Here is a 20,866-nt window from a genome sequence, read left to right as displayed (position 1 = left end):
AGCAATGCATTCGCAAGTATACAATTACGACTCCACGGCGGCGGGTTTCTCACAATTCCTCTCTGCCTGCCTCAACTCCACAACCAAAACAATTAAAATCAGCGTTATGTCGTTGGAAATTTTAAAACGTAATTTTTAGCTTAATTGGCGAGATATTCTGTTATTCCCAAAGAATGGCTCACCAAAAACAGTAAGTTAGATTTTGAACTCTATTACATATAAGTTTATAGACCATCATTTATAGACATCATTATATATAAATTTATAGGTATGGGTTGATTCTTTCGGATAAAGCGAAACCAAAAACAGACCCTCAAAAAAAGCCAGCTTCAAATGTATTTGGAGAGGATAGTTCGGGCGACGAAGAAAGTAATGTTGACTGGGTTAAACAATCCCTCAAGGTATGAAATTAAAACATTTGAACATGATGGTACTCTTAAAGTAATTTAATTTGTATGTAACACTACCTACACTGTTATACATCATCTCATTTTGCAATTAACTGTATCCTGACAGAAACAAAGTCATGGGAGCATGCAACAAAAAGCGTCAATGAAGGTCATGAAGGAAGCGTTGGAAGACGACCCCTCAGTTTACGAATATGACGGAGTATACGATGAAATGACCAAAAAGAAAGAGGCATCAATAGAGAAAAAGAAAGCGGATAAAAAACCCAAGTATATCGAAGCCCTGTTGAAGACGGCAAAGCAACGGGAGCTTGAAAATGAGCTACGAAAGGAGAGAGAAGCTCAAAAGGAGAGAGAACAGGAAGGTGACGAGTTTGCGGATAAGGAGGCCTTTGTGACATCTTCATTCAAAAAGAAGATGAAGGAGTTGCGGAAAATGCAGGATGATCAAGCTTATCAGGACGCTATAGATGGTAGCAATTCATTATTATTATTTAATGCATATATACTATAGTATTTACTAAAAATTAATGGTCAATTTAATTGTTGGTCTCCCATTTTAGATGTAACTGATGTCACTAAGCAGAAGGACATGTCTGGATTTTATAGACAACTTTACAAAGACACAGTCAAGGATATGCCTGCTGTAGAAACTAGAGTCAAAGAGGAAGCTGGATTATCATCAAATCTTCCTCTTACAACTGTTAAACGGGAAGTTAGCCAGAGCCCTGACAGAAATATGCGTAGAAACTCGGAAGATAAGCCCAAAATCACTGAAAAAAGTCCCCACAGTAATGATAATGATTCTCGTAGAAGAAAAAGGTCGCATAGTGGCAGCCGGGAGAGGCAAATGAAACGGCGACACGCCAGTCCTCTTTCTAATAAAAGCAGACGTGACTCTTATAGAGAAAGAGACTTTCGGGAAAGGAGCAGAAGTAGGGATAGGCACGTTTACAGGCATGAACGACGACGCCACTACTCTGACAGACGAAGAAGATCACGAAGTCGAAGTAGAGAACGCGACCAAGATAATAAGAGGCGACAATCCAGATCACCGGATAGACATCGACAAAATCATCGTGACAGGAATGTTAAACGTGACGACGCCAAGGACAGCAATAAAGACAAAGAAGCGAGATCTGAAAAAGACAAGAAAAAAGAAGATAGCAAGAAGGTGGCAGAAGAACCTGTTGAAGACGATGGAAAAATTAAAATTATTCAAAAGGAAAACTGGTATGATTTCGATGTTGAAATTGAAAGGAATGTCAAAACGTCATTTTATGCTAAGCGTACAGTTGGCAAAGTTTTTGAAGAGGCCCTGCAAAGATACTTAGAGCGCAAATCTACAAATCAAGTTGTAATTTATAAGTGAGTCCCTTATTTTTAGTTGTATTTTATTACTTATTCTTATGTATGACGTAAGTTGGGGGTGATATATTTCTCCCACTTCCAATTGTGATAATAATAACTGTTTTTATTTTAGTAATTTAGTATTTTTGGAAAGTATAGCTTGACGTTATTCTTGTTACCAAGATGAAAATGTAATAAAGCTTTGTATAAATCATCACTTCATGTGTGTCATGTGCGTTATCCAAAGTGCCAAAAACAAGTAAAAAATAGAAGCGAAGCTTTTTTTTACTACTGTTTGGGGTTCGTTGATTGTGCCGACTGCGGGCTCCGGCTTGCATTTGAACCAGAAATAGAAATCCATGCGCTGCTGCGGGCTCAACCCTGATTATAATAATGGAAGATTTGATTTAAATTTAATTTCAAATGTGCAATAGGATTTAATTTGCGTACATATAAGCAAATACATCCACACCCACCAATTTTACCATAACACAAAGTGGAGGCTACTGAGCTGCAACAATACTAAATTGTTAAATAGTGAGTTGGCACATTTTTGGGATTTTTCTAGGTCGAAGAAATATTTTGTTTATTTTTCTGTACAAATTTACCAGGTACTACTGAAATTGACCTTCCTTCAATTTTATTCTCAAGACCGTTACAAAAGTCACTTCTAATACCTCCTCAGATCCCCACGCCTTTGGTGTGCAAGCCATATTTAAAAATGTGGTTTGACCAGAGCAACGAAATACTCGAATTCTTCCGGTCCTCATGCTTCGCCTACTTTATTGTCATCCTGGTCGCCGTATCTCCGACCTGTCTCGGTGCCAAAGAATTTCCTGCATTTCGACTCCAACAGTTTGAACTGCACGGCACCCCTTACGGTAATTGGCTATAAATTATATAAACAGACTTCAGCAAGAGTATTTGGTGTTTTTGTTTAATGTTTAATGAGAAATCTTTATGATAGGAACTACTGGGTCATTACTAAATTTGGAAACCAGAATTCTTCCAGGCTCACCCATTGTGACCAGCCCAAGACGATGCTATGTTGTGAAACTTGTGGACGTGTCTGTAACTATATATCGAGAACTGCTGAGACACAATGTTGGAGGGGTACATATCACATAAAATTCGTTCCTTCATAACTCCACTGTATGCTTACAATTTTCAATAATTGTATTCATCGTATTGTTACCCTTTCTTAGGTTGTCATCATTATTCCTTCAAATTTCAAGCCCTTGTCCTCTGAGTTGAGAGAGCAGATTCACGAATTAGAACAGGTCATGCTGGATGATGCAACGTCTGTTCCTGTCTATTTCATTAGAGAAACTCCAGAGGTTCTCAAAATGTACGACACAATTCGCCGCAGTGCCGAGTCAATGGGGACTAAGCTCAGCGCAACACAAAGTATGCAAATGAAAACGATTTCTTTTTCTTTCACCGTATGATTAATTTAATTCGTTGGTGATTTACCGTCAAATATAGGTTTGATTCAGTTCGTGATAGGGAATGGCGTTCAGCTCGTGTCATCTCTGGGAACTCCAAAGGTCATTGCAGATGCTCAAATTTTCTCTGTACAAGGAGCACTTATTGGTTCAAAATCGGCACGAAACTTCCCAATTCTGATTTCTAGCCATTATGACAGCATGAGCCCTGCTGCTGTATGTTGATTTTTTTCTTTTTTATATACTTTAACTTTTGATTATGATGATTTGGTGAATGATAATGAATGTGTTTAGGAATTGGCATTTGGAGCAGATTCAAACGGTTCAGGTTCGTTCTTTGTGACTCGTAACCTAGTCATAGTGCATATATTTTTTGCAAATTTGTAAAATAAATGATTCTGATTTTCAGGAACCGTTGCTCTGCTAGAATTGGCTCGTATTTTCTCTCATCTATATAATTCTGGTGGAGTTGGTGGAGGGGGCACAAAAGTCATGGGCCGACCCTACAGCTCCTTGTTATTTCTTCTCTCTGGCGCTGGGCATTTCAACTTCCAAGGAACGCAAAAATATTTAGAGGACCAGATCGATTCCTCTGATCAAAGTGATCTTCAAGAAACAAGATTAGTCGTGTGTCTGGATAGCTTGGGAACAAATTCAGATCATATTTATGTTCATCTGTCACGTTCTATCCGAGAAGGAACTATGCTTCATACATTTCTCGAGGTATATCTGTTTGTGAGATTTAAAGACTAGCTTTGTTTCTATACTTTCAAATTAATGGAGCAAATTAATTGAATTATATGTACGTGTTGTTAGAACCTCAAAGACACTGTCAAAGTCTTGGCTCCTAATATAAAAGTTGAAGTCATACAAAAGAAAATTCGGACAGAAAACTTATTATCCTGGGAACATGAAAAGTTTCATCTGAAAAAAATCAACGCAATAACTATCTCTTCTGCGCAGGTTAGAATTTTCTAAATAATTGAACATTTTGCTGTAAGTTAAATTTCTCAACATAAAATTTCATTTTAATTTTGATTTTTTAGACTCCGTCTGGGATCAAGTCAAGCTTATTAGACTCTTTGGACAACTTGGATATTAAAGTTTTGACATTGAAAACCCATATCATTGCCGAGGCCCTCGCAGCAAGTATTTATAACGTTTCTGACGTTGGAACGGCATTTTCTGGATCTTTAGTAAGATTTACACTAACTAGAAATTAACTAGACATTAGTGAAATATATTTGCCTCTATACATTAAACACCGAATTCGATTCTCAAATGCTCTTTATTATAATTTCAGTCTGTTTCTGAAAATTCCATGAACTCCATGTTGGATTTTATTGGCTCTCAACCTCGGTCTGCCCAGCTGCTTGCCTTCAAAAATAATAAATTTGTTCAGTCACTGCGGAGTCTATTGGCAAGGTGGACCATTTTTTTGGTTATTTATTTGTTTGACACTTATGTTGAGGCAACTAAGATATATGAATATTTATTTTTTAAGGTATACACATGAAACGTCCCTGTTTTCAATGAAACCCGACAAACGAGATGCCAACTTAGTTTTATATGATAGCACCTCTGGGATTATTGTCGCTTACGAGTAAGACTTTCCGAATTTAGTATTTATATTTTACTGGGGTATCACTTTTAACCTTGTGTGTCTTGAAATCTTGTCCTGCAGTGTGAAACCGGCTGTATTCGATCTCGTACTCTCCTTAATCATTGCTGCGTATATTGGAATTATCTACCTAGCCATTAAGGTATATTACAATTTAATATTGCATATGTATAAATATGCACATTTACATATGCATATCAGTGAAACCAATAAGTTTGGGATACTTTAATTTCCAGAATTTTGGAATAATCTACAATGTTTTTTCTTCCACACCATCGCCTTCTGCAGCAACGAATGGTTCCAATGGCCATTCTCATCAAAAAACGAAAGCACAATAATTTTAAGCTCCTTAATTTAAAAATTTGGCAAAGCTATGCTTTCCCTGATCAAATGCCCTAAAAGTCCATTAAGTATAGGTCTGTGTAGGTTTGTTTTAAGCATTGCTAGTCTAGTCGTAGTGTAAGTTTACGAATAATATTATACTATAATATACAAGAATTTGTGGAAATTGCATGCCCATTACACTCGTTGTTTGTAGTATCCCTGCTAAAAAAGTATTCTCCAATTTCTCATTGTTACAATTACTTTACCAAAGCATTTATACATTTGCGCATAGAAATTTTGTTACAAAATAAAAATACATATTCAGTGTTGTGACTAACTTTTGCCTAAATCCGCAGTACTTACTTGTACATAAATATGGCAGAAAAAGTATGTGAGAAAGTATGCAAGATATGCTTGCGTCTTGAGACTACTTGAGAGGTCAGAGGGGATACTACTGCTACTTTTACAGATAATAAATATGATTACCATATAACCATCTCCACTTTCTGATAACGTAATGCGCAAACTATTGACTATGAGTAGATAGTGGAGATGCAGGGCGAATGTAGATATCCTTTTATCTGTATTTGATTGTATGTACAAACTGAGAATCACTCCTCAGTTAATCAAAGTGTTTGCTAGTTCATGTTATATGTACATGTAACATGTGCATATAATGTTACATAATTGAATAGCTAACTATATATTCTGATACTACCACTTGACTGAGTTCCTCCCACACATTACACCTTCTTTGGAAACTATATATACATACATATGTATCTACTAAATAGTAGCTATACAATGAGGAAACTATTCTTCTTGGCGGCCCTCGCCATCGTTGCCTTCTTGCTCCCACCCACCACGCCCACTCTGACACGAACAACAGTAACCACTCAACCCTCGAGGATCCTTTTCCTCTCATTCTTTTCCGGTAAATCACATCGTCTGACCTATTTGCCCCTCATCCAAGAACTTGCTCGGCGAGGTCATCATGTCACCGTTCTCACCCCTCTCCTGAGCTCAAATGCAACAACAACCACGCCCAAGAACAATATTCGAGAAATTCAAACGCTAGACAGCTATACTGAATTTTTTTCGAAATTTGATCCCATCAAAATAAAAGAGACAAACGACATGATGAATCCCTTTCGAATGATTGACCTGTTTGAGAAGATTTGCAGAAAGAGCTATAAGTTGCCAGAAATTATGGGACTGTTAAATGAAAAGTTTGACCTGATTTCTATGCAGCCGCAAGTTAACGAGGTGAGTCAGCTAATTAAGTAAAGATTGAACAAGGATGAAAAATGACCAGATGTAATTACACAAAATGATAATCTCTTTTTGCTACATAGTGTGCATTAGGTCTGGTATACAAACTTGGGTCTCACCTCGTTCTGTTCTCTCCTGCTGGTGCTCCCAACTATGTCACTAAACTCATCGGATCTCATCAACCATTCTCATTCGCGTCTCATTTTTTTCTCGGGTATTCGGATGAAATGTCATTTGCGCAACGGTTTGTTAATTTTGGTTTTAATGTCCTATTCGACTTACAAATGGAATGGGTGTACCAACCAGCAATGACCAGGATCTATCGGGAAGAGTTGAATGATGATAGCATTCCCGACGTGGGGGAAATCATGGGCAACGCAGATTTGATTTTAAGCAACTCTCATTTTAGCTTAAGTGGCCATCGAAATCATCTTCCGGGTGTGGTCGAGGTTGGGGGAATCCATTCTTTTGGAGTTGGAAGAACAAAAACCAAACTTCCTGAGGTTAGTTAATAGATTGATGACAATCAAAATATAATTGATAATTGCGTATATTCACGACTAAATATTGTAGTTTTTTCATTCTAGGGTCTGAACAGGTTTCTCTCACAAGGTCACCCAAAAGGTTTTATCCTGTTTAGCTTGGGCACGATAATCAATACGAATACAATTTCAATAGAAAAGCGAAACATTTTTATGAATACGTTTTCAAAATTAACTGAATACGGAATTATATGGAAATGGGATGACTCAAGTATTCACACCCCGTCCAACATATTCATCTCGAATTGGGTGCCTCAAGAGGACTTGTTACGACATCCGAATATTAAATTATTCATTACTCATTGCGGTTTAGGTGGAACTGAAGAAGCAATTCTAAACGGAATCCCGATGTTGGGTAATTAATATCTAGTATATCTAATTAGGACATAAATTAAATCAATACCTTATGTACGTTATGAACGTACTTACTTATGTTAATAGTCACATTTATGTAAATATCTACATGAATTTCTCGTCGTGTTGGTAGGCATGCCTTTGGTTGGCGACCAGCCGTTGAATGCAAAACAAGCAGAGAGACTTGGAATTTTAAAAGTGCTGGATTGGAATGAGATCACAGAGGAAGCCTTGTTACATGGGATTCAGGAGGTGTTAGAGAATAAAAAGTACGTGCAAATATTACTCAACCTTTAATTATATGTAACATTGCAAATTCGCAATATAATTTGCCTGAAACATACACGGATTTACGTACAATAGGTATCGCCAAAATGCGGAAGCGCTTTCAAAAATTTTCAAAGACCAGCCAGACAATCCATTGGACCTAGCCGTCTTTTGGTTAGAATACATCTTACGACATAATGGAGCACCGCATCTTAAGTCTTCTGCAAGGAAGCTAAATTATTTTCAGTATCATAGTTGGGATGTGATTTTTGTCTATGTAGGAATTATTTTGTCTTCTGTTTGGCTTACTTTAAAGTTTTTTAGTGTCATGTGTTGTAAAATGAGACAAAAAGTCCATTATAAACAGAGTTAATTTTATAAAATTTGTATTGGATTTATCGGACGAATTTTATACAAATTCCACTTGTTTTTTAGCATTCACAACTGAAACGGGGGGAGCATTAGCAGGTTCTGCAATATCGTCTTCGTCATCTTCATCATCATCACTGCCGTCTTCGTCGTCTTCATCTTCCGGAGACGGCGGTGTTTCGACAATTGTTTTCTTTGCGTGACTCACAAGACGTCGACCTGGATCCTTGCATCCACAGTAAAACTTTTTAACTCGTTTCTTGTACACGGCTTCTTTACTGTGAAAATTGTTACCGATTGGTATTAGTACATATTTATAAGTACCTATCAAGGTGTGGATAATTTATGTCACCCTACATTTCCACGACCGGTGGTGGCAGAATCACACGAGTGTCAAAGTCTTGGGCAAGAGGTCCGATGTTGAGCTTTTTCAACCAATTGAGATTCTCATCTTGAGGTTTAATCCCAACCTCTTGAGGGTTTACAATGATTGCGACGGGTTTCTTGTCATCGCAATGCTTGTCCTTACTCTTTCTGAAACATCTCTCATACTGTTTAACTTCCTTGTTTTCAGGCTTTCTCATTTCATGCACAACCGTGGTCGTAATTTTCTGAGCAATTTTCATTTTTGCAACTCGGTAATTCGAAATTTTACGTTTTTCGTTGTCTAATAACCCCTGGAAATTTGACATGAGGATGTCACTAGTGAAGAATTCAGCAGCAAAATGTATAGAATCTTGGGGTTTCACACTCAATAGTTTCCTGATGATGGAGTATGTATGTACATAAATTTATTTTAACATTTATTTAACATAAGCATTTGGGTGTGCTTGATTATTTTCTGAAACGTCTGACCTTATTATATTGCTTATTATTATTACTTACTTGAAGAACAACGCTAGCATTGCATCCAACTCGTAATGTCCTCCTAAATATTGATAGTTTTCATGACGAGTCTTGTGCTTTTAAAAGATTAGATTAATTAATAGTGGTGACACATATTTCTTTGTAATTATGAACTTGCATGCAAATACTTACCTTAAACTTTTCAAATTGCTCTCTACGATTCTCTGGAATTGATTTGTAGTCAAACTCTGTCATTCCATGTGGGTGAAGGTATGCTCGATTATCAAACTTTTCATTCAAATTCTGTTTCAACCGAAAGATTGAGTCCATCCGGCCATCTTCAATCATTCGTTTTTTGAATAATTCCAACTCATCAAGTGTCAAATCGTCCAAGTTGTTCAAGTCCTTCTTGTCAGTTGTCAATTCAGCTAGCTGGACGACTGCTGGCCCTTGGCTTTCATTTTCCGCCATGATATTCACTGGATTATAGTTAACGACTGTTGGGAAATTATGAGTATATGTATGTGCTTAGATGAATGTACATACGCGTGTGTGCAGTTGTGGTATTTTATTTAGTAAAACATCTCAATTTCCTTCAATTCAGTGTTGCCAGTGCTCAGCAATAAATTTATTTCTAAATCTCTTAGAGATAGTTTTCCATAAGCACGAATTGAAATATTTTTCCATTTATATAAATAATTTTACTACATTATTCAGTCTTTATGCATGGGCAGGTGCTCCAAATTTCTCCACGCCTTCAGCCCATTCTGCTGGATAATTAGTCTTCAAATGATTTATGATCTTGTTAATTATCTCCAACTGTTGTGGGGTGCATTCTTCACAAATCTGACTGCCTTTGACAATCATGGGCATCAGTTTCTTAATTTCTTTACCTAAATGTAATGTTAAAGTATTAGTAAAGTTTGGTAAACGATGAGTATGGAATAATTTCAATGTGAACAACTTTATTGGCACACACCCACAGAATCGCATGGCCCATTCTTGAGAATGCACTTAATTTGTTGCCGAACTGCACGTTCATTCTTCAAGTACTTGTCGACATTGATTTTTTCTAGCATTTGGGTATTAACATCACTTTTTGCCCTTGGAACCCTCTCACCTTCCAGAGCTGAAGTTTCGCTCAAAGGACTTCCGGTTATGATTCCAATGTGAAATGCAAAGGTCAAGACTGCCAATAATGTACCTTGCCTAAATATCTCCATTGTTATCACTAATATTCTCGTATTACACAATAAATAGACTAAAAATACAATATAATTCGCTAATTTTAAATACAATTTTAAGTATGCATGTATCTTCCTACACCAGATTTCAACTAGAAAGTATCACAAGCTCTTCACCTTTTTATATGGCTGACTAAATTGTAAATTTTACAGCCCCGAAACCTCTTCTACTCTGAAATTGATGACGCTAATTGGAAGCAGGTACATATACGTACACCTAATTTCATGATGCACTCTATCAACCATATGTTGTCTACTTATATATTTAAAATTGAATGTCAACCGGTTTTATTTTTGAAATTGTCGAGTCAAGTGAAAAACAAGTTTTACATTCACGCAAATTATTATGGTGCGTTTTTGATGGAAATAATACAAATCGAATTTGGAGTTGATATATATATGCATGCATGAACATACATATGCGCATATGTAAATGTTTTAGTTGGTAAGTATATACATATGCCACGCATTACGTATGACATTGCCTGTTTGTCAAAGGTGGCAAAGCGTACTAATGATACTAATTTTAATTCCAAGAAATGTTAGAAACACTTACGTCATTAGAAATTCACTTGAGGAATTCCCAAGAAATCGTCTAATTTAAATTTAAATAACCAGGAGCTGCTAAACCAGTCTCTCCTAACCAACGTCAAACGTGTGACAAATAATGCTTGAAAATAACACAACAGCAAATTACTACAGATTCGTGAATTCATAATCTGTATTTTTCTTTGAAAACGTAATTCTCGGGAGTACAACATACATATTTACTTATGTAAATACCTTATAATAAATAGTTTAATTAATTTTCGTCCATATTGGATGTCATTATATAAGTACGACATCACCCGTTGAACCAAACTACATAATTACTTATGCATATGTATAAGTGCTTATTCAAGTGACAGGAAGGACTGTGGTTTGGCCATTGGTTTTATTTGCCTGGTGAACAATATTCATATAATTTTATATTCATCATTAAAGTGGATAATGACTTTTGCATCTTATTCTTACCTTTCCCATGCTTGACTAGATACGATTTGTTGTTGGTAATTTACAATATGTAATTATCCAGTGATTTCAACTAATTTTGACCAGCATAAGCCTCTGATGACTTGACTCTGGGGACCCATACATTCGTACAATATCAAAATTTCCAGGTTGCGATCTCCGGTCAAAGAGAAGTAACAATATTCCTGCGATCATGGTCAATCCTAGAATTAAGATGCTCTCATGCACTTCTTTCATTTCTCAATCCTTGGATTACAATATAGTATTGCAAACAAATAGTAATACGTCAACAACGGTTCTGATTCACGGGTTGGTTGAAGCTATGATTTGGACATTTTTTAGCCAATAGCAGAGTATCACTCTTTAATAATTAATACCACAATATTATTAAACACTGCAGGAGGATATTAGAAATATGTATAACAATCCCTCGCACTTAAATTAAATTACTTCCGGTATTAATAATCTTAATATTCTAACAATACTTAACAACAATGCATTGCTCTCGACGTCTCATACTCTCGTATTGATTAAACGCACGTCTTGTCAATCACTCTCCACTCGAATCGTTAAGTGGATCCATTGATTTGTTCAAGAGATGTGCACCAAGAAGTAATTGGCCTCCTCCTTACAAGTATGTAATTCCTCCTTTATCTCAGAGTAAACTCTGCAAACTTATGCAATAGGAGCAGTTTGCTTTAACAATAATCGCAGACTTTTCGAGAGCCTAAGGGACTGACTGTGGAATTAGCAAAGGTCTTCTTGTCCATTTCTCCTGCTTAGCGAAATTTATTAGCACATGCGTTACCTTCGAGTGTGAGAGTGGAAAATCTTTGTATGCATGCATCTTCTGCAAAATAAAACACCCAGCACAATCTTGTGCATTCCATCAATTTAATTCTGCCGTACATACGTTATGCATTTTGCACATAACTTACTGCGTGAAACATTTGATTCTGCATAATTTGTTTAAACAATCCGCTAATGGCTAATGGATATGGTTACAAGATAAAAGATGCTGTTAGTTTTATTCCTTTGTTCCAAAATTGTTCATTTTCATGCTATCGTGTGCATTGAGTTGGTTTTATAAAAAGTAAATGCGTTGAAATTTACTTAATTGTAACATTGGCCTACAATATAAGCCAGCTTAAAATAAAACCCATTCTAGTGAAGGCAAAAAAAACGTCGTATCAAGATCTCAACCATTACCCAAACAATTATCGTATTTCAAGTGATAACTGCAGAAGCAAGTGTGTGTAACCGGTACATAATAAATTTGCAGCATGTATACAACTGCATATTTAATAACAGGAGAACAATTATACAATTGATGACTTAAAGTACTATTAGGTTTATTAAGGGGAGATGGATGACAGATTTTTGAATTATTGCACAAGATTGTCATATTATGCACATGGTAGAAATTAGCACTAGTTACTTCTTGGCACATTTGCATATACATGGTGTTAAGAAAGGTACTCATTTTATTAGCCAAACATTGCCCTAACAAATACACAAAATGAATTACTCTTTTGTAAAATTCAACACAAAACCAAGGCTTAAATTATTGAGCAAGTAATTTTTTGTAGGATATGCAATTTTCTGTCTTTCGTTAATTATGAATTTCGTCATTAGTACAAAATGCGGCAGAGTTGATTGTAAAGAACGACATCCTTTTATTCGTGCATTTGGGTACGTATGTACATGTATTTGCAATTCGACCCACCATTATCAATTAGATTCTATAATGCTGATTTCCTTATTCAATTTAACGAAGATCATTATTCGGAAAAGACCAAATTAAATATTATTAGTACGAGCATTCACACACATATTTATTTATTTATTTAAGCACTGACCAGATTTGAATATTTAACAAAACAAAAAATGACGCGTACAAAAAATATTGTTGGATTGTCTACATTTACATACAAGTTGATGCCTTGTCCTAATTTTAGTCTCGACGGCTTTGTCTTTATCGATTCCTCATCGCGGTGTTCAAATCTCTCCAAGCCTGCGAAATTTACAAAACGACTTATGCAAAGAGTTTTCGTACAGAAATTAAGTGTTAATATGCATTGAACTAACCTGTGGATAGTGAGATTGCCAGTGCTGAGCAATTTTGGATAATCGGCGTTTCTGCTCCTCTGAAATAAACACATGACTCATCTTTAATTCCGTAGGTGTTTTATTGAGGAGGTGAGTGCCAGATTTCGATGCCTTTTGAATATGTTGTACCCCAAGTGATTTGACTCCATGACCGCCACACCATCTCAAAGGCAAAAACCATGAAACAGCCCTATTTTCTCTCATTTAAACCTTGTCAAAAATCCAATTTTGGTCGGTTATAATTTTATGGTCCAAGGTCTACCATATCCAGCATAAACTCGACTTTTTTGATTTGATTTTTCGAAAATTTCAGGAAATTTTCGAAAGTCCTCAAATTTTTTTTTTAAAAGTCTGATATTGGCTACGATGAAACAACATTCTAGGATCAAGACGACGTAAAAATGAATAAAATTATAAACAATTGATTTTTTAGCGACGGGTTTGAATGAGGCAGCAGTTGCAGTGCTTTTGAAGGGGTGTGGCGGGCGCAATGGGGCCATGGATTAAAACCCTTCTTTTTTCCTACACTCACCTAGGACTTCAATATATCTTGAGTAACAGGGAATAACTTACCGGAGCACACGCGACACTCTGTTGTACTGATCCCACTGTACCGGAAGGAGTTAAATAGCCCTGGAAAACGAATGACATGTATTTGTGGCATGACATTCAGGTTGTAATGGGTTTGATTTTCTACATACGTTTGATCTCGTTTCCAATCTTGTCACATGGTCCATTGTATACCAAACAGCTAACATGGTACTCCACAAGGCGTCGATTTTGCAAGTAGGTATCCACATTAATCCTTTCAAAATTAGTGAACCACATTTATTCCATTAGTTTCGATATAAGGTTTGTAGAATTGTAGGTAGACATGAATCTCATGATTATAGATCGACAAATCAGGTGCCATAATGTTTAAAATATTTATTACGTTCTTACCTCTCCAAGATTTCAGAAGTTACAACCTGTCCATTTGCACAAGTCATCATACCGACACCAATAACGACACCAATTACAAGTAGTAATATTTCCTTACTCATATTGCAATTTTCATGAACTGCAAAATATTTAAAATTCGGAAGTTAATTTTGCGCATGAAACAATTATGGTAGAATTTTATGTTTATGTAAGTTCAGTTTTTCGTGTACTTACCAATTTGTACGACAATGAGATTTTGTAAAAGGCGAAGATATGTATATTCGGGAGTTGTGTTTGAACGAGATGAGGTGCACAAACTGAATGAAGGGAATAACTCCTTGAAATTATGATCATCTCCGACTTTTGGGACCCTTTGCCCTTGAGATACATTTGCATTTTTCCTTGAAATTCTATTTTTAAGAAATTTGTTTTATTCCACCCAACCCTGAATACAGAGGGGAAGAGAAAAAGAGATTCCAAGTCCAATATATTCCTCAAGGATAAGTAATACGAGATAAACTTTATTTTCATACTCCAATTTCCGCATTGCAAGAAATATTGCATTTCATGTAGGGGTGTGTGCACTTTGTATGTAAATACGACATAAGGATATATTTCAACTCCTTTCCATCCATGCATATAAATATTGGACACTTGGACAACTATGTACCCACTTCACGGGCCGTATTTCAGAATCGCGTCAACTTCATAATCATCTTCGCATTCGGCCTTGAATTGAACTTTTACTTTCGCTTAAAATAGTCTGCAATCAAATAACCTTGAAAGAAGTGGGAACCCCGTGTCATTTCATCATTTTGAAAGGTTCTGTTATTTATTCAGTGATCAGAGACAGAGAACGAGGTGGCGTCATTGAACACCTTCCTAAATACACTACAAGCATATATACATTTAGCATGCAGTAATAATTATTAAGTATTATTAATACTGCAGTATTAATTATTTAATTATTGGGGTAAAAATGTATCTCAAATACAAGCATGAGGATATTATTATAACATTAGCTAATATGTTGGGTATTGAACATTGGATATTATCACCTTTGTTGCTCGTGAAATGCAAATATGAAGACGCATTATTATTGGAAAATATGTTTTACGCTAGAATTTAAACGACTGGAACCGTGGTGGTGGTTGAACTGGAGGAACTGGCTTCCGTTGAGATGACGGGGGTTGGAGTGGGAGAAGTTGCCGCTGATGTGGGGGCCACCGTGGTTGTCGTGCTGGAGGGGGCTGCTGACGTGGACACTTCTGGGGCTGTGCTGCTAGATGAGACTTGGACTGGAGACGCACTGCTGCTTGCGATGGTGGCAGGGGTGCTTGATGATATGATTGGTGATTCGCTAGAACTCAAAGGAATCGCAGAACTTGAGGTCACTTCCGGAGCCGCGCTGCTGGAAGATACTGGAGTGGCCGATGTGGCCTCTGGTGCTGCAGAAGTGGTACTTTGGGCTGTAGTCGTGGTCGTTGACGACGGAGCTGAAGTTGCACTAGCTTCCGTGGAGGAGGAAACTGGAGGGGCAGTAGTTGTCGTGGTGGTGGTTGTTGTTATCGGAGCAATTGTCGTCGTAGCGTCGGCGACCAGCTTCGAGTCCAGTTTAACCCCGAGCAGGGTTTCCAACTTGTCTGCGTCTTCCTTCTTTACTTGTCCCCCCTTTTAATTAAATAAGCAATATTTCATCAATAAGAAAATAATGATATGCTATCACACCAATTCTCAATAATGCAACAATTATAACAAACAATTAAAACGAAGTTGCTATCCGGCTTGTGATGATGCTTGCATTTGCATAAAGAACAAGCATAAAGCGTCCAACCAAAATTAGTTCAAACAAGCGATGTGAACTACTTAGAAATTGGCGTAAACTAATTCAGAGGTTGCATAATAGCATGGGCAGTAACGATTACTTCAGTTTTTGTGAATGAGTTCATGAATTGGAAAGTAAACATGAGCAACAATAATAATGCACCATTCTCTGAACTGGTTTATGTTAAAGTCAAATGGAATAATTTTATGCTCACTTGGAATTTTTGCACAGCATCCGACCTGAATAAAGAATCGCAACATTAAATATGCAAATGCGAAAATAAATGCTAAATTAAATTGCAAAACATTTTTGTAACGGACCATTCTTTAGGAAACTTTTGCTGAATGTGCTGGACAAGACGTCCTGCTCTTTGTCTCTGGGCTGGATCACAATTTTGACACTGATTTGTCAGTAACTCGGGAATGGTCACCTTGAGATATTTCCCTGAATAAATAAATGGTAATAAATGGTATTAATAGAGAAAAACTATTTGTTATGTATTAGCCAGTTAGTCAGTGCTAATGAGAATTCATACCGATTCGGTCGCACGGCCCATCGTACACTATGCATTTCAATTGAAATTGCACAGCCCTGTCATTCTGCGTCAGGTTAAAGAAAACACACCATTATCAGAGACATTTCAAGTTTGTTATGTAAGTTCAAAAAACGAGAAAAAACTACAACATACCTTTAAATAATTTTCAATATTAATATTTGCAAATTCCTTTGGAACAAGTTGTCGTTTATGTCTTCTCAGGGACGCTGCCTCACAATGGGCAATGAAAAAAAGGACCAGGGAGCACACAGCGAGCGAAATCGTTTTCATTTCAGATCGAATTATGTCTGTTTTATTTAGGAAATTAAATTAAATATCACAAAGTACGGGGGAAATACGTTAGGCGTTAAAGTTATACAGAGACACACCACACCAAGCTGGCAAATGGATTTGAAATAAATCCTGATGCTTTTATATCTCCAAACAGAATTGCAAGCTCTTGAGTCTTCACTTGAAGTCTCCTATAGAAATGGTTTGGATGGGAACTCCAGCTACTTGGGACGATTAAAGAAGCTATTATAATAATGTTCTAATTAATGTTCATACATACATAATACTACAGACAGCATAACAATATTATTATATTCTTTGCTGGTCATACAAACTGCATGAGAGCGAAGGTGAGCAAATACACATAAAGTGGTCACTCTCCCTCACAATAGCGTTAAGACTTTGCGTCATATGTACATCCCGTCCGTCCGCATCATCGCCCCTCGTGGTTGCAAATTCTGATTACTTCAATTTCGCACTAGGCTATATGTACATTCGTAATGATCATCAGTGCAACTACCTGCATGCAATAATACACAGTCGTAATATTAGACGATGAATCATTTGTGCTAGATTCATAATCTTGTCATAAATTTTTACATTCACAACTCATAATAACATGTAATTCTATTTGTGCTATGTTATGCACATAAAATAAAAGCATATTCGCAAGAGAAAAAATATCAAATTCCATTTGTTTAACATAAAATAAACCATATATGCAGTCCCATATTTTGTCTAGCTCATGTACATATGCACTTATTTCACTGTATATGTATGTACATGTAAATATGTACATATGTATGCATAATATTTTGTGAACTTGTGGCGTGACTATGTAATTAATTTAGTTTGCGTGTATTTATCAGCTTATCATTATATGCCTCTTCATTACTGGCGTTTTATATCAGTTTCATGATTTTGTAGAAAATTAATTAAGCAGAATCCGAGTACGATTCATCGTTCTGTTTTATGAAGAAGGAATGGCTTGTCTTCACTACTCTTCACATCACATCTTTCCGTGCGTCAATTTCTCTGATTGCAATCTGCAAATTCTTAAAGTAAACTGTAGACCCTGCTAACATGATTAAAGCGAATTCTGACAGAAACATATATTTACTTATGATTTTTCTAAAGAAATGAACGTATGTACCAACATGGTACTCTAGCTTTCCAGGTTTATTAACAAAGCATTTAATCCCGGCCAAGGATTTTGGTGTAATTAGTTCGCACCATCATCTGTGAGATTCGAGCTTCAAGTCTTCCAATTGTTGTTGCTTAATTCCCACACTCAATTCTCCTTTGCTAGTAATTATTATAACCACTAAAAGCACTAAATTAAATGGCTATGTATTTACTTACTTTACTAGCAGGCACATTTATGAAGAAGACGACGCTTCCTTCCCTTTCTTATCCTTAGATCTGATACTACTGCACTGGTGACTGGGGTAAAACTTGTAAAATTCCACCATGGTCAGATTATTAAATGCATGCACGTTTTCCTCTGTACCAGAACCATAAAAGTATATATTCCATTCAAGTAACCTGATTAGCATTGTTTATTTAATGTAAATTGGTAAAAACCGCAGAGGGAAGAATGATTCCAAGTTCCGATGAAAAATAAAGATAGTAAAACTTGGGATTGGTTGGAAATCTTGGAAATCCCAATTTCCTTGATAACTGCATGGGACCACTTATTGTTCGGGTATATGCTACTTACGATTGGTTAAACAATTAAATATGTACGTGTGAATATTCTGGAAATATTACATGATGAGTCATTAGTTCACAACAAATTACGTACTATGAGATGCTTTTCTTTGTAACCTGACGCATATAAAGTTCCATACTCTTCCACAGTAAACAACTTCATATTGTGGTAGATATTTTTAGTAAAACACTGGAAAAGTTAGACTCGAAAATGTATGTGATAAGTTGAGAAAACACTGAATGAAGATGTATCGTAAGGTCTTGGTTATTTACAATTTTCATTGACACTAGTAATAATTTTTGGAGCTGCAAGAAATTGATACTGCTTCCTCCAACTGTCGCCAGCGTTGTATTAAAGCAAATGTCTCAAAACAAATACTTAAAATTTATAAATTTGACAAAGTAAACCAATAAAATTGATCCCATATCAGAATATCAGCTTTGCACGATTTTTTTTTTCAAAATCGACTTCACGTGGCTTAAATTCTGTTCAACAGGTCAGAATACATAAATTCTGTGTAAGAATTTACTTTGAGGTACAAATTTCATTCACATTAAAAAATTTCCTGGAACATTGTGCTCATAATAATTATTGGAGATTAATTAGTTCGTCCTCCAATCACGCAATGCAAGAAAAATATTTCAATCATTTGATCCGTACAATATCTATCGCCGCCCACAGATTTAATCTTCACGTCAAATATTGATTAGCACATGCGAGATGACAATGCAAACCAGAAATTGTTTGCACTTTCGATTTCATTAGAATTTTCAGCTCATGAAAAGAAAAACCTATTTATGTCAACATGCAGAGATTACAGCTCGTCACTGTCAATCATTTTTGAATATTATAGAATGAAACATTTAAAACAAAGCTGGTTACAATTTTTCTTTGGGCAGCGGAAACGTAGGGGTGGGACAGATTTATTAATTAGCTCGCATTGTGCTGGTCACTTGTTAATTACTCCATTAAAAATGCAGTACAGCAGTTACAAAACAGGACTGTAGCCTACAGTCGGTAGGTAGATGCATAGATGGATGATCTACTTATTTATTTCTTCTCATCTTCGCCCTCCTTCCTGACTCCTCGTCTCGTAAATTATGTTTATGGGCAAGTGACACTTTCGTTAAAATCATTATTCAGAGAGTGGTTGCACTATTATTAATCGAAATTTCTAAGAATGGCATGCATACGAATGAAACATGAACGGTAAGTTTGCATGGCATGTTCAAACGAGACTACTGCTCATGTTACCATTTGACCCAATATCGCAATTCACAATATAAATTGTCCCTGCCCATGCATGACAATAAGTAATTTAAGTAGTTCTCAATCATTTCCACAATAGTGTGGAAACTTAGTTGTGGCCTTATTAAAAGACATTACAACCATTAAGATATAAAATTGAACTTGTATACATTTAAAAATCACATTAAATTGCTCGAGGAAATAAGTTGCAAAGTAATTCTGACAGTCTAATTTTTCAGTAAATGTTTATTATTAGCAATTATTATCAATTATATCGAAATCATAATAACCGAGTATTAGATAGAAATAAAAATTACGGAATAAAATGATTAAATGATGAGGTTAGTTGAAAGCTATTTACAGCTCTTCTTCACATTCAAGATTTATGGAGTCACCAAATTGGGAATATAATTGTTGCTTCAATCCTGACATTTCCGATTTGATTGTAGCAATCTTTGCTTCGATGGTTGAGATTTGGCTTCGGATGGTTGATTGTAAGATGGAAATTTGCTCCTAAAAGTTACACAAATTTGAGACACGATAGCTCATATATTTTTAAGAAACATTTGTTACCAGTCCTCGTTCTTGGTCAAAGTGAACAAAACTTTCTCCAATTAGGATTGGGACAGGGACATCATCATCGAGAAGAGTAACCTCGTCACTAGCATCCTCCAAATTTTTAAGGAGATTCTTCAAGAAACAAAAATATCCATTATAAATTATGAATTATAAGGAACAATTTTGAAATCTGTCAAGTTACACATGTAGTTGATTGTACCTGTTTCGCCTTCAACTCGTCCTTCAGTTCATCTAACCAGCCGTTGCGTATTGCAAACTGGTTGATTTTCTTTTGGTTTTCTTTGGTAATGTTGACGTCGGTATCCTGTACAAAAAAACATATGAATGGATAAGTAAATTTAAAAAATGAATATTAAAACCCGTACCGAGGGTTGTCCACCGGTAGCTTTCTTGCCGAGGTTGGGCATCATGGAGTTCATTTTAGTTTGCTTCCAGAGAATTTCGAAGAACAACTAATGAATTTATTTATTTGTTCTTAATTTATCCAATTATTGATCAGCCGGTAAACGTGCTTTTAACGATTTCTTCTCTTTTGTGTTTTGAGACCCCGGGAATCAAGTTCGCTTTTACTTTGCATTCCATTCCACCAACCGAC

At 36.1% G+C, this 20,866-nt stretch overlaps 8 protein-coding genes across 11 annotated transcripts; 3 read left to right on the top strand and 5 right to left on the bottom strand.

The window, feature by feature from the left end:
* Positions 1–8: 8 nt before the first annotated feature.
* On the top strand, positions 9–1,974 carry LOC110846240 (nuclear speckle splicing regulatory protein 1). Its single transcript, XM_022092923.2, has 4 exons — positions 9–190; positions 269–401; positions 517–880; positions 971–1,974. The coding sequence occupies exons 1-4, from the start codon at positions 174–176 to the stop codon at positions 1,777–1,779; spliced, it is 1,323 nt and encodes a 440-aa protein (XP_021948615.1). The 5' UTR covers positions 9–173; the 3' UTR covers positions 1,780–1,974.
* A 137-nt stretch (positions 1,975–2,111) lies between these two features.
* Positions 2,112–5,484, top strand: LOC110853784 (nicalin). Of its 3 annotated transcripts, none has more exons than XM_035846420.1 (13): positions 2,112–2,294; positions 2,443–2,638; positions 2,725–2,870; positions 2,963–3,164; positions 3,243–3,418; positions 3,497–3,530; positions 3,612–3,925; positions 4,019–4,165; positions 4,249–4,398; positions 4,506–4,627; positions 4,707–4,805; positions 4,887–4,965; positions 5,060–5,484. In XM_035846420.1, exons 2-13 carry the CDS (start codon positions 2,479–2,481, stop codon positions 5,159–5,161), a joined length of 1,731 nt encoding a protein of 576 aa, XP_035702313.1. In that variant the 5' UTR covers positions 2,112–2,294; positions 2,443–2,478; the 3' UTR covers positions 5,162–5,484. The 3 variants fall into 3 exon arrangements, with proteins under 3 accessions (XP_035702313.1, XP_021957812.1, XP_021957820.1); XM_022102120.2 differs by having other exon boundaries at positions 2,369–2,638; XM_022102128.2 differs by having other exon boundaries at positions 2,112–2,368.
* Positions 5,485–5,628: 144 nt separating this feature from the next.
* Positions 5,629–7,985, top strand: LOC110842867 (UDP-glucuronosyltransferase 2C1). Its single transcript, XM_022088712.2, has 5 exons — positions 5,629–6,413; positions 6,503–6,922; positions 7,007–7,316; positions 7,449–7,584; positions 7,679–7,985. Exons 1-5 carry the CDS (start codon positions 5,925–5,927, stop codon positions 7,953–7,955), a joined length of 1,632 nt encoding a protein of 543 aa, XP_021944404.2. The 5' UTR covers positions 5,629–5,924; the 3' UTR covers positions 7,956–7,985.
* LOC110842860 lies at positions 7,952–9,455 on the bottom strand. 2 transcript variants are annotated; one of them, XM_035846421.1, is made up of 5 exons: positions 9,344–9,455; positions 8,990–9,276; positions 8,837–8,913; positions 8,309–8,713; positions 7,952–8,229 (listed from the first exon to the last, which is right to left on the bottom strand). In XM_035846421.1, the coding sequence occupies exons 2-5, from the start codon at positions 9,266–9,268 to the stop codon at positions 7,992–7,994; spliced, it is 999 nt and encodes a 332-aa protein (XP_035702314.1). In that variant the 5' UTR covers positions 9,269–9,276; positions 9,344–9,455; the 3' UTR covers positions 7,952–7,991. The 2 variants fall into 2 exon arrangements, with proteins under 2 accessions (XP_035702314.1, XP_021944394.1); XM_022088702.2 differs by lacking the exon at positions 9,344–9,455 and having other exon boundaries at positions 8,990–9,299.
* LOC110856430 (ejaculatory bulb-specific protein 3) lies at positions 9,387–10,449 on the bottom strand. The gene is made up of 2 exons (XM_022104916.2): positions 9,777–10,449; positions 9,387–9,690 (listed from the first exon to the last, which is right to left on the bottom strand). Exons 1-2 carry the CDS (start codon positions 10,018–10,020, stop codon positions 9,518–9,520), a joined length of 417 nt encoding a protein of 138 aa, XP_021960608.1. The 5' UTR covers positions 10,021–10,449; the 3' UTR covers positions 9,387–9,517.
* Positions 10,450–12,704: 2,255 nt separating this feature from the next.
* Positions 12,705–14,752, bottom strand: LOC110856440 (ejaculatory bulb-specific protein 3). The gene is made up of 6 exons (XM_022104924.2): positions 14,317–14,752; positions 14,104–14,221; positions 13,863–13,966; positions 13,735–13,794; positions 13,141–13,199; positions 12,705–13,066 (listed from the first exon to the last, which is right to left on the bottom strand). The coding sequence occupies exons 2-6, from the start codon at positions 14,202–14,204 to the stop codon at positions 13,028–13,030; spliced, it is 363 nt and encodes a 120-aa protein (XP_021960616.1). The 5' UTR covers positions 14,205–14,221; positions 14,317–14,752; the 3' UTR covers positions 12,705–13,027.
* Positions 14,753–14,892: 140 nt separating this feature from the next.
* On the bottom strand, positions 14,893–16,973 carry LOC110853999 (cell wall protein DAN4). The gene is made up of 5 exons (XM_035846422.1): positions 16,596–16,973; positions 16,443–16,506; positions 16,228–16,351; positions 16,122–16,146; positions 14,893–15,753 (listed from the first exon to the last, which is right to left on the bottom strand). Exons 1-5 carry the CDS (start codon positions 16,731–16,733, stop codon positions 15,208–15,210), a joined length of 897 nt encoding a protein of 298 aa, XP_035702315.1. The 5' UTR covers positions 16,734–16,973; the 3' UTR covers positions 14,893–15,207.
* A 2,945-nt stretch (positions 16,974–19,918) lies between these two features.
* LOC110863582 (prefoldin subunit 4) lies at positions 19,919–20,830 on the bottom strand. The gene is made up of 4 exons (XM_022112929.2): positions 20,637–20,830; positions 20,471–20,575; positions 20,266–20,382; positions 19,919–20,205 (listed from the first exon to the last, which is right to left on the bottom strand). Exons 1-4 carry the CDS (start codon positions 20,688–20,690, stop codon positions 20,050–20,052), a joined length of 432 nt encoding a protein of 143 aa, XP_021968621.1. The 5' UTR covers positions 20,691–20,830; the 3' UTR covers positions 19,919–20,049.
* Positions 20,831–20,866: the final 36 nt, after the last annotated feature.

Source organism: Folsomia candida, unplaced genomic scaffold (assembly GCF_002217175.1).
Source record: "Folsomia candida strain VU population unplaced genomic scaffold, ASM221717v1 Fcan01_Sc001, whole genome shotgun sequence".
Taxonomy (NCBI): domain Eukaryota; kingdom Metazoa; phylum Arthropoda; class Collembola; order Entomobryomorpha; family Isotomidae; genus Folsomia; species Folsomia candida.
This window is presented reverse-complemented; position numbering and strand designations above follow the sequence as displayed.

Coding starts and splice junctions, on each gene's coding strand:
- LOC110842867 (XM_022088712.2), top strand. CDS start 5,925: ATGTATCTACTAAATAGTAGCTATACAATGAGGAAACTATTCTTCTTG. Junction 6,414..6,502: donor TGCAGCCGCAAGTTAACGAG/GTGAGTCAGCTA, acceptor TTTGCTACATAG/TGTGCATTAGGTCTGGTATA. Junction 7,317..7,448: donor AAACGGAATCCCGATGTTGG/GTAATTAATATC, acceptor TCGTGTTGGTAG/GCATGCCTTTGGTTGGCGAC.
- LOC110842860 (XM_035846421.1), bottom strand. CDS start 9,268: ATGGCGGAAAATGAAAGCCAAGGGCCAGCAGTCGTCCAGCTAGCTGAA. Junction 8,714..8,836: donor ATGCTAGCGTTGTTCTTCAA/GTAAGTAATAAT, acceptor CTCCATCATCAG/GAAACTATTGAGTGTGAAAC. Junction 8,230..8,308: donor CCACCACCGGTCGTGGAAAT/GTAGGGTGACAT, acceptor CAATTTTCACAG/TAAAGAAGCCGTGTACAAGA.
- LOC110856430 (XM_022104916.2), bottom strand. CDS start 10,020: ATGGAGATATTTAGGCAAGGTACATTATTGGCAGTCTTGACCTTTGCA. Junction 9,691..9,776: donor TGGGCCATGCGATTCTGTGG/GTGTGTGCCAAT, acceptor CATTACATTTAG/GTAAAGAAATTAAGAAACTG.
- LOC110856440 (XM_022104924.2), bottom strand. CDS start 14,204: ATGAGTAAGGAAATATTACTACTTGTAATTGGTGTCGTTATTGGTGTC. Junction 13,967..14,103: donor ACTTCTGAAATCTTGGAGAG/GTAAGAACGTAA, acceptor TAATTTTGAAAG/GATTAATGTGGATACCTACT. Junction 13,200..13,734: donor AGAGTGTCGCGTGTGCTCCG/GTAAGTTATTCC, acceptor TGTTTATTTCAG/AGGAGCAGAAACGCCGATTA.
- LOC110863582 (XM_022112929.2), bottom strand. CDS start 20,690: ATGAACTCCATGATGCCCAACCTCGGCAAGAAAGCTACCGGTGGACAA. Junction 20,576..20,636: donor CTACCGGTGGACAACCCTCG/GTACGGGTTTTA, acceptor TTTTTTGTACAG/GATACCGACGTCAACATTAC. Junction 20,206..20,265: donor TTGACCAAGAACGAGGACTG/GTAACAAATGTT, acceptor TGTAACTTTTAG/GAGCAAATTTCCATCTTACA.
- LOC110853784 (XM_035846420.1), top strand. CDS start 2,479: ATGTGGTTTGACCAGAGCAACGAAATACTCGAATTCTTCCGGTCCTCA. Junction 3,165..3,242: donor TAAGCTCAGCGCAACACAAA/GTATGCAAATGA, acceptor CGTCAAATATAG/GTTTGATTCAGTTCGTGATA. Junction 4,966..5,059: donor TTATCTACCTAGCCATTAAG/GTATATTACAAT, acceptor TTTAATTTCCAG/AATTTTGGAATAATCTACAA.
- LOC110846240 (XM_022092923.2), top strand. Junction 402..516: donor GGGTTAAACAATCCCTCAAG/GTATGAAATTAA, acceptor GTATCCTGACAG/AAACAAAGTCATGGGAGCAT. Junction 881..970: donor TTATCAGGACGCTATAGATG/GTAGCAATTCAT, acceptor CTCCCATTTTAG/ATGTAACTGATGTCACTAAG.
- LOC110853999 (XM_035846422.1), bottom strand. CDS start 16,733: ATGAAAACGATTTCGCTCGCTGTGTGCTCCCTGGTCCTTTTTTTCATT. Junction 16,507..16,595: donor ATATTGAAAATTATTTAAAG/GTATGTTGTAGT, acceptor AACCTGACGCAG/AATGACAGGGCTGTGCAATT. Junction 16,352..16,442: donor TGGGCCGTGCGACCGAATCG/GTATGAATTCTC, acceptor TTATTTATTCAG/GGAAATATCTCAAGGTGACC.